This window comes from Poecilia latipinna, unplaced genomic scaffold (assembly GCF_001443285.1).
Source record: "Poecilia latipinna isolate Pla-1442-1.1 unplaced genomic scaffold, P_latipinna-1.0 Scaffold72, whole genome shotgun sequence".
Classification (NCBI taxonomy): Eukaryota; Metazoa; Chordata; class Actinopteri; order Cyprinodontiformes; family Poeciliidae; genus Poecilia; species Poecilia latipinna.
The window spans coordinates 483,638-494,015 of NW_015112688.1; the positions used below are offsets into that span (position 1 = coordinate 483,638).

The following is a 10,378-nucleotide window of genomic DNA, read 5'->3' on the forward strand; positions in this document are numbered from 1 at the left end:
GGTGACATGCAGCACCATGCTGAAAGGTTTACAGTCATCTCTTTGATTCCAGGTAAACTTTTTTATGACAAAACAGGCATAAAAATATGGAAACAATTTTTTAAAATATGAAAATGTTACATCTCTGAATGGGTTTGGAGAAAATATTTAATGTGGTAAAGATGGAAAAAATATAAAGTTTTAAAAGATGCATCACACGAATCTAAAGATAAAAACTGCATCGTCAATTTAAATGTGCCTCAATCAAGTTCAAAGATCTTGAGAATGTTATGATACTTGATATATACTCTGCAACAAGGTATATTTATATGATGGCATGATGCCATGTTGATCCCAAAGATTATCAGGAGTCTTAATCTGGGACTTGTTTGTGGGGAAATGGGGGTGTTTAGAGTTTACTAGATTAAAAAACCCCATGACCTACTTGGAGAAAAATACTCAACATTTGGTAAAAATAAAGATTTTTCTTTAGAATCAAACTGAATTTTTTGGGTCAACAAAAAGGGAATAATATTGGGTTTAACAACATCCATTCTTTTAACCAAATTCCCTGATATTAGCTTATTGAGCAGAGCTGTGTAACTATGACGGAAACAGCTGAAGACATCTCGATGCGATATGAAAACCTGCCTGTCAATAACCGAGGATTATCGAGGTCCGTGGAACACCTTCATCTGCAGAGCCCCGTCTAATCTGGAGCGGGATTTAACAAGCTCCCGACTCCTCCTCATCGTCAGCCTGTGCGGACGCGGCGCGGCAGAAGTTTGTGTCTCTGCGCGGGTGAAGAAGCGATGGCCGGGATTTTGGACTCTGAGTTCCCTCTGATCAAGCAGAAGCAGCAGAAGGAGCTGGTGGATCCGAAGATGCTGTTTGGAGATCAGGAGACCTGCAGAGGTGAGAGGAGATGATGCTTGCAGTTTGCTGACCGCAGTTAGATTACTGCAACAAAACCGTCAAAGTTAATCATCTGCAGGTGAAAACTGTTTCAAATTGAAAAAATAAAAATACAAGAAATATTTTTATTACTACTACTACTACTAATAAGGGTTAGATGTGGCTCAGTGTGAAGGAGTAGTTGATTCTATGGTTGCAACTAATAATTATTTTAATAATTGATTATTCTGACAATTAAATGATTAAACAAATGGCTCATTCTGGAGATTATTCATTTAACCACTTTGTACAGTTAAAAATACTCTAAAACTGCAATTTACTTTTTTAAATAAGAACCTTTTTTTGCATAAAATGCAATAACATTGCTTTCCTTCAGTGTACACTTGATCGTTTGAAGCAAAAATCGTGTCAAGTTTATTTCTACAAGATTATCTCAGCAATAAGGGAGTTCAAAGTGCTTTTCATGATAAAAACATAATACAGTAACCAATCACGAAACAAGAAGCAAACATTACACTTTGTCAAATGTCATCATCAGGAATAATTATTATCAAAAATATTAATGTTTTTAATCAAAGACAACACTAAACGTGGGTTTTTAACCTTGATTTAAAGGAACTCAGCATTTCGGCTGTTTTGCAGGTTTCTGGAAGTTTGGTCATAAAAAGGATGAATCTGTAGCTTAAAAAATGTCTAATGTCAGCATGTGAAAAGCTCAGTAATTTCTGCTTAATTTAACATCAATATATTGTAGAGAATGATTATTTTTCAACAGATCTGAGTGGAACATATTTACAAAGAAAGAAGCTTTTTGTAAAAATATGTATATAGTTTGTACAGTTTTAGCTTAACTGCTCTGATTTCAGTGTTTTTTTTTCAGTCAATAGCCTTTTTTGAGTCTGTATGTTCCAGTAAATAATTAATTGATTACTACATGACAATTACTTCAATAATTGATTTGTCACAATTAATCAGATTAATTGTTTCAGTCGCTTCCAGGCACTTAGCCTCAAGTTTTCTGCTGATGTATTGATGTATGAATGTGTGTAATATAGAGTTTTAATTAATAGAAAAGCACCAAATAAATTCAGTCCATTTACGATTATTACTCTTCTTACTACTTACAGACAGATAGATGCCACCTTTAATAATAAAAACTGTAAAATGGATGTATGTGTGGGAGGAAAATCAAAAGGCCTGACTCAAGAAATAAATACATTTTTAAATATCATAACATAAACATAAATTCTACTTGTACAGACTTTGACTTATGTGTCCTAAATCCTTCCTCCACCAAAACAGTCCCCCATTCATTCCCGTTTTTTTCCTAACAGATGATGTAAGTATTGTAGTGTATTTACTTTCCTCAGTTTTCTGTGTGATTTGTTGCTCTAAGATGGTCGTAGTGAGAGCACTGCGTCCTGTCAGGAGCCGGACAGATGCCCCGCTTTGATGGAGGGCCAGAGGAAGAGGAAGAGGACCATATTTAGCCGAGCCCAGCTGTCTGAGCTGGAGCAGGCCTTCGCTGTGACTCCGTACCCGGACATCACCCTCAGGGAGAGGCTGGCTGCACACACACACCTGCCAGAGAGCAAGATACAGGTGGGATTCAGTCTCCAACTTTATCAAATCAGAATATTGTACACCAGCTGTTAGTGAGGAGATAAAACGTTCATTACTCTCTAAAAGATCTATTTGGGTTGTAATTCGTGTTATGGATTTATTTACATTAATCCCACTTGATTCTTTTAGTTTTGTGAGGACAACTTACAATTAAATTCAATACTGTGTTCGTATCCTAAGTCTGACGTCATGACGCAGGCTCCACCAGGGACAGATCCTACATCGATCGGGGTAAAGCACAACTCTCATAAGGAGACTTTAGTACTCGATGCGACCGCCACAGGTTCAATTACCTCAGTCTTCCCTCTCTTTCATTACCCAATTTCCTGTCTAACTACTCTCAAATAAAGGCTGCCTGAGCCAAAATAACCCTATAAAAATATCCTTTGTTAGTTTACTAAATTATTTGAGTAAGACTGACTTAAATTTGTCAAGTTAAACCAACTTAAATTAAGTTGGATAAACCTAATTTAATTACTTGTTACCAATTTAAGCAATTCACTTAAGTTGGTTCAACTATTTTCTTCTTTCACTGTATTTCCATTCAGTTTTAGTTTATCTGTGTATAGTTATGTGGATAAATTGGGGAGGAATTAGGAAGTAATATCAAGAAAAACTTTTATAAAATGGAGTTAATATTTTTCACCATATATATTGTCACCGATATGAAAAAATGAAAAACCTCATTGAGGTGTTCAGTTGACCCCATCAAGGTGTTTCATTTTTTTTTCACCAATTAATATCAAATATCATCTTGAGTTACTTTAAAACAAACTACCCACATTAATATTCAACCGTAGAAAAGCCTATAAAGTCCAATTTAAAGTCACGTTAACCCGATGATCAGCCTCATTTTCTCCCTACCAGGTCTGGTTTCAGAACAGAAGAGCCAGAAGTATCAAAACAGGCAGACTCAGCAGACCCACCAAGTCCGACGGGGCAGGACGGGGTTTCCTGGAGCCCCCTGCTGGACATGGGGCCTCCGCTTACCCAGCCACAACCGGCCTGGCGGATATATTCAGGCAGGATCAGAGCCACTCCTGTGAGGAGGTGCCTCCTCTTTACTCCGACTGGATCCAGATTTACAGCAACCAGGCGTCGTCCACGCCTCCTCCGTGTCCGTCCCTTCCTCAGCAGCTCCAGAGCTGTTCCAAAGCGCCAGACGGTCACCGCTGGGAGGAAGAGCAGCAGCTGGGCTCGAGATTCAGCAGCTTCATTACTGGCTCATTTCCGCAGCCAATCAGCAGGCAGAGTCATCACCATCCCTCCACGCGCTCGTACCAGGCGTTTACGAACTTCAAACCTCAGAGCCTGGCTCCGCCTCTGACCCATCAGCACATGTATGGAGGCAACGCTGCAACTGGAGGACACAGCTCAGTGGACCAGGTTGTCCCTTCACACCCTCAACCAATGTACTGGGAGGTCACTCAAGGTCAAGGTCACCGCCATCATCATCATCATCATCATCATCCGCAAATAGGACCTCAGACTTCCATGGGATACATCTCAGATCTGATCTACAATGCCGCCATTGTGACCAATTTTCTTGAGTTCTGATGACCAATGAACATATTTGGACCCATTCCTGTCCAATTTAGTAATTGATAAATCGTTAACTGGAGTATACAGATTTAAAAGGGTAATTTTGCTGAAAGAGCAACACAGATTAAGCCATAACTGTACAAAAAATATACACATTTTGCATTTAACCCCCCTCTCCCCCGCCGCCTTTGTGAATACCCTAAACTCCTCGAGTGGCACAGCTTCACTGGGTTCAAATTCTGTATAAAAAAAAATCCATCTGGTACCTAATTATTAGATCAGCTCTACACTGTAATAATGTTAAGACGAAATATTTTTCAGATGCAGATGCATCCTTTAAAACAAATGATCACACATGCACTAAATGAAAATACACTTATTTTATTGCATTTTAGGCAATAAAATGTTTATTTTCTTATTTAAAAAAGGAATAGATTCATGTTTATTTGCATCTTTCTATGTATTTCTAAAATTGCTTAAAGACTTAAGTGGTTAAGTGAATTTTTTTTTATCTGATTAATCGATTCAACGTCAAAGAAAAGGACAGAATAGTTACTAAATTAATACTTACAGTCCTACCTCCAAGTTACTTTTTGTTCCTATCCTTCTTACTTGCTGAATGTATACCAGATTGTTAAATAGTACTGCTGTTGTTGTCTGACATTTTGTAATGCTGTTTTGTAATCAATATAAAAAAAATATTAGGACATTATCTGACACCTGCATTGTAATAATGTTTGTCTGAAGCTAAGTATTTTTGGTTTTACACATGTAGTAATTTATTAAACCAGGCTTGAGCCTTACTGAACTTTTTTGACTCCAGAATTCATGCGCATAGCACAGATGAGCTACATTTCACATCAGACCAAGTCAACCACAGTATGGTTATCTTGTTTGTGACAAAGTAAATCCCACCTTTATTAAATCGGGTTTGAGTTAGTTCGCTAACTGGCTAACAATTTGACTATTTTTGGTTAACTGTTTGGCTAACTGTTTGGTTATTATTTGACGAACTAGCCAGCTAGCTAACCTGCTAATTAGCTAATTGACCATCCAGTTTTATTTTTGGAAAGCTGAGTTTAGCTCTTGTAGAGTTAGTGAATAATTTAATGTAAAATCTGTCTGGTAACATAAAGTAGAGTATAAAATGTCAAAAGCAACACCTCATGTTCAAATCTGACAAATATCACGGTCTTGTAGCACACCAGTGTTTTTGTTTTCAACTACCAATTGAAAAAAGTTGGATAGAATTTCTGACTATTGCATTAAATTAGATTGGATTAGAAGAGATTTATTTCAAACATGTCAGAAAACACAAAACATCTTTAATCCTTTTTGTCAAAACTTAATCAATTTTGTGCCAACAGCTCAACATCATTAGAAAAATAAATACGTACATTTTACATGTGGCTTACAGCTCAGTAACACATATTATTTGAATAGCATTATTCTGGTTAAATGTTAATGTCCCATTGGTGTAGCTGATGAATCTGTAACTGCTTTAAGCTCAGTAATATAATAGTACATAGTAAAATGTATAATGGCTTAAAATAAGTATGAAGATTTCTAAACTATTTTCAGCCTTCAACCAGAACTAATTTACACAATAACTCAAGACTGTTTTCTTTTTTATATACTGCTGAACATCAATAAATATGCCAGATTAATTAAATGGCCAATTTTACTTTATGAAAAAAATAATTCTCAGTCATCCACAGTATACAGGAACTTAAAAAAAAGTTTAGGTAACATTAAACTAATCCAAAAAATACACTAGGTTAGGGATCTTTTTTGTACATCTTTGCTAGTCTTTAAATGTGGAGGTGGGCTAATTAAAAGTAACAACAAGCAGCAAACAAACATAAATCTGTTTATTCTAAATATTTATTTGTAAATTTAGAAGATATAAAACCATTTGATCCACCTTCAAGTGAACCGTAAGTGAAGTTTTGTCCTCCCAGATGCAGGCTTGTGTTTTCCTGCATGACATGTTTAACTTCTGTGACCCATGAGTATTATCCTTCCAAAGTAATACCGATTAAAATGATTACTTGGGGTAAGATATGATGACAGGAATAATTATTTTCCTATATCAAAATATTTTCCATAACTCTCTGTATTCTAAGAATAGGGGGTTTAGATGGACAAGAGGAAATGAAAAAAATAAATAAGAAAAATAAGAACTAAATTAAAGCCAGAGCTCAAGGTCTATCAGCTTACAGGCCAAATAATTCGGCATGGATTTAAGTTTTGAAATATTACATGAGAGGGGTATAATACTCAGGCAAACATGACAGACAGGAGAGCTGGACACAGATCGCTCTATATCATAATCATCTTTAATACCAAATAATCTTTCAATAAACCTTTAATCCGGGTGTCAAATCGCAGATCTTAGGAGGATACTTTATTGTATTCCAGATGTGGTTACATCTTTTAATCCATCCACTGATGTATCAGGACTTGACAAGAGTGGTGTGGTTTACAAAAACATGAATTCATATCTGGGGAAGAGATCAGGGAAAAACTGATCAGATTTTAAATTAGATGTGTGTTGTTGATCATTGAGGTATAAGAATGGGATATTGCAGCCAGTTAATGATTTGTTTTTGTTGCTTTTTTGTCTAGGTTGATTCCCAAACATCAACCTGAATTAAAGAAAATAAAATACTTTACATCTCTTTTCAACTTTTTCTGCAGGTGGAAAAAAAAAATCACTTCTAGTTTTATTGAGTCTTAATGAAAAAAAAAAAAGTAGATATTGTTGCATTTGAAAACAACCGAATAAAAACATCAACAGGATAGAAAAACAAAAAGTTTAGAATAACAAACAAGTGAAGAATATAAGTAACATGTCAAAAAAAGTTCAACAAATGTATTTAAAATAAATAGAATTAATAAAAAACAAAAATCTAAACATCTGTAGGTAATTGATTTTTTTTTTAGATTTTTTTTTTTACAGTTGCTATGGTTCCCCTAGTTCTCCCTCCATGGTCCGGACCAGGACATAGAGCTCAGCCAGTCCAACTACAGATGCAGCAATCACGGCTGATATCACCCTCTGAAACAAACAAGGAATAGTTAACAGAAGCCTGTGAGGGACAAATTTAACTCAATAAAAAAAAATACATGACTAAACGCAGTGCCTAGTAAATACGGCTGAAATGTTTTGTTAAACCGAGGAAGTTTTAGCATGAAGGTTGAGCCTGATTGAGCTATTCACATGTAAATATTTCACAATATGTCATATTGCAAAAACAAACTTAAATTTATTTCAATTTAATGTGACAGACCAACACAAAAATTAAATAATTGTGAATTTGAAGGAAAAATAAACAATTTTTGCCAGGTTCAGTCAAGCAAAAGGTTTACTTTTTCCATATGTTGATGTAAGAAGTATTTCTTAAGCTCCAGATGCATCCTTTGAAACAAATGATCAAGCTTACACTAAGTGAATGCTATGCTTTTGCATTTTCTTATTTCAAAAGGGAATTGGAACCTAGAGAAACTCCTTCTAGTTTACAAATCTAGAACAAACATGGAAAGTACCATCTACTTTATAGATCTAACAGAGAACCAAAATCTAGTTTTTATCAGAACAAGAATCCAGAGAAACCCCCACTAGTTTATAAATTATGGACTACTTATTCTTATTAAACATGGGGAACCAATATGTAGTTTTATACTTTTACCTTTTTGTCTTTCTTTTGATTTGTTTCATTTGTTTTTTTCTTATTATTCATGCAAAGCACTTTGAGCTGCCTTGTTGCTGAAAATGTGCTAAATAAATAAATTACCTGACCTTGAAAAAATTGTTTATGTGCACAGTTCAACATGCACACCACAATTTCCAGAATTTTCTTTTTTTGTTAAAAATTATTTAAATCTACACTGTTATTAAAAAACAAGGCAGTAGCTGGAATAGATTAGAATTCATGTATGACTGAAGGTTCCCTTACCGTTGCGGTTTCAGTAAATAAATACTGGCTTCCCATGTAAGAGCAAGCAAAAGCAGCAACTAAAGTCACCAGGAAGTTGAAAACAGTCACCACCACTGCTTTTACCGAGCGCACTGAGGAGAAAAGGGAATAAAACCAGTTCAAGTCACACAGTTTAAAGCCTGTTGCCAACATGAACAAGAAAGAAGCCATCACACACTGACCTTGCTGACCAAAATCTGCAAGTGTGCCATTTCGGTTCATTTCCTAACAATAAAAACAGAAATATTTTTGATAAGAACATGGATGCAGGTTTAGTTCAGCATTGTGTTTTCTCATCCATACAGTTTTAACATGCACCTGAGTGTTGACATTACGCGTCATCCTGTTGTATTCCTCATTAGCCAGTTTCGCTTTGATCTTCTCAAGACGTGCCACTAACTCAGGATTCTGAAACAAGAACCAAAAGTCAGACTTCAAATTCATTAAGACAATAATGAGGTTTTTTTTTTTTTATTAGGGTCTTTGTGCTTTAATTTACATCTTGATTTGGCCTTATCTTATTGCCATATTTGATACAATTTATTATAGTATACTGAACGATAGTCTAAAAAAGCAGTTAGGATTTATTGATGCTGTGGTGAAATAGTTTAATTTTACTTGGCAGGCTGCAGTTGTTTGTGCCAACTGTAAATATGAGCAAACAAAGATCAAATATGGAGTTCCTCAGGGCTTTGTTCTTGGTGACTCTAAACCAATGTTGTGGTTAACAATATTCACCCCAATGTTAGTGATTTACAAAATAAAAAAAATTGGTTAGGCTTAAAGAACCTCCTGCAGCTACGCCACAAGGGAGTATTTTGTCGTTTTATTTGTTTATGTCATTGGTTCTTAGATGTGAAATGTATGTAACACATAAGTCTGTATTTTAATGCAACTTATTTCAATATAATTATTTTTTCTGTACTTTTAATCATCTTGTAAGGCCCATTGAGACGTGCATGGCCTTACCCTTTGAAAGTGAGGTGCTAAAATGTTATTGGTTTAAGATGTGGAATATGAGCTACATGTTAGTCACTGCTACATCTGCCATCAATGTGTGGTCTTAAAGCCATAAAATAATAATAATTAAAAAAATAATGAATAATATTCCAACAAATGTTAATTATGTAGTGTTGGCCAGGTGTAGTTAGTGTTATGTAGAGTAATGCTCTTACTCTGGGAGGCTTCACGACTTCAGGCAGGTGCAGTGAGCTGTCTTCCAGTAATTGATGAAGATAGAAAGGATGGCCTTAGAAAACACAATAATGAGTTACTTTATGTGCACTAAAGGATGTAATATTATTACTGAGCACCACAGTCGTGTTTCCGTTCACCTTTATCCTGAAGGTGTTTCTTCAGCTTCCTTGCTGTGCTGAAAGGCAGGACTGTTGGCTTTGGTTTTTCCAGGATTTCCATCAGTTCTTCTTTAAGTCCTTCAGGCAGGGATGAGTCCGGGGTTCCCAGCAACTCTGTCATCCGACATCTGAATTTGTCTCCAACAACAAATGAAGATGCCATAATGTCGATGAAGCTAATAAAGACCAAGAAAACTGTCGCTAAACGACACAGCTGTGTAAATCCTCAGTCCTGCTCTGAATTACGCACAAAGTGCCTGGAAACGCGCAGTTTGTATTAATAACTGAGATCATACAATGTTGGCTTTTAACGAATACTAGGAGTTCGATGTTATAAAAATATACGCGGCCATGTTTGTCTTGTGACATATGTTGCGTTCCAGTTACCTCGGAAGTTTGAACTCCAACCTGGGTTTGACGTCAGTTAAAGCGGAATTTCAACATTCCCCATAAACATTTACAGTACCTCTTACAAATCCAGTTTATAGTTGTGGAAGCTACATATAACATTGATTTTAGACACACTCTTACATGCGGGCTTTGTAAAGTAATCGTGTTTCCACCATGCCTTACTACTGCTGATGCGAGAAGCGGACATATTAAAACGTGATGTCTGTCTTACAAGTCCTAATTGGGGATAGCAGGAGTTACTCCCAATTTATACGTGGGAAATCTGACTTCTGAAGGCGTTCGAGATGATTTTTCCCACTGGGAAGTCGGAATCTCCAAGTTCCGAGTATAACTGGAACGCAGCAACACTCAGACCCACGTGACAAGTTATATATAAGCAGCAACACTCAGACCCACGTGACAAGTCTTTATATATATATATATTTTTTTTTTAATATTGAACCTTATCGGGTTTTGGAAATCAACCTTTTTGCTATGTGTTGGTGGTAATAATGCCAGAAATAAAAAATTTTATCACCACGAATTTTGTTCGTTACATTACACGTTAACATTGTTGGTGTATTCATGGTTCGC

At 35.9% G+C, this 10,378-nt stretch overlaps 2 protein-coding genes across 2 annotated transcripts; one reads left to right on the plus strand and one right to left on the minus strand.

The window, feature by feature from the left end:
- The first annotated feature begins 152 nt into the window (after positions 1-152).
- Positions 153-6,580, plus strand: sebox (SEBOX homeobox). The gene is made up of 3 exons (XM_015016246.1): positions 153-894; positions 2,291-2,496; positions 3,385-6,580. Exons 1-3 carry the CDS (start codon positions 792-794, stop codon positions 4,072-4,074), a joined length of 999 nt encoding a protein of 332 aa, XP_014871732.1. The 5' UTR covers positions 153-791; the 3' UTR covers positions 4,075-6,580.
- Positions 6,581-6,861: 281 nt separating this feature from the next.
- vma12 (vacuolar ATPase assembly factor VMA12) lies at positions 6,862-9,793 on the minus strand. Its single transcript, XM_015016258.1, has 6 exons — positions 9,374-9,793; positions 9,215-9,288; positions 8,358-8,447; positions 8,222-8,264; positions 8,019-8,131; positions 6,862-7,120 (listed from the first exon to the last, which is right to left on the minus strand). The coding sequence occupies exons 1-6, from the start codon at positions 9,555-9,557 to the stop codon at positions 7,025-7,027; spliced, it is 600 nt and encodes a 199-aa protein (XP_014871744.1). The 5' UTR covers positions 9,558-9,793; the 3' UTR covers positions 6,862-7,024.
- Between the last annotated feature and the right edge of the window lie 585 nt (positions 9,794-10,378).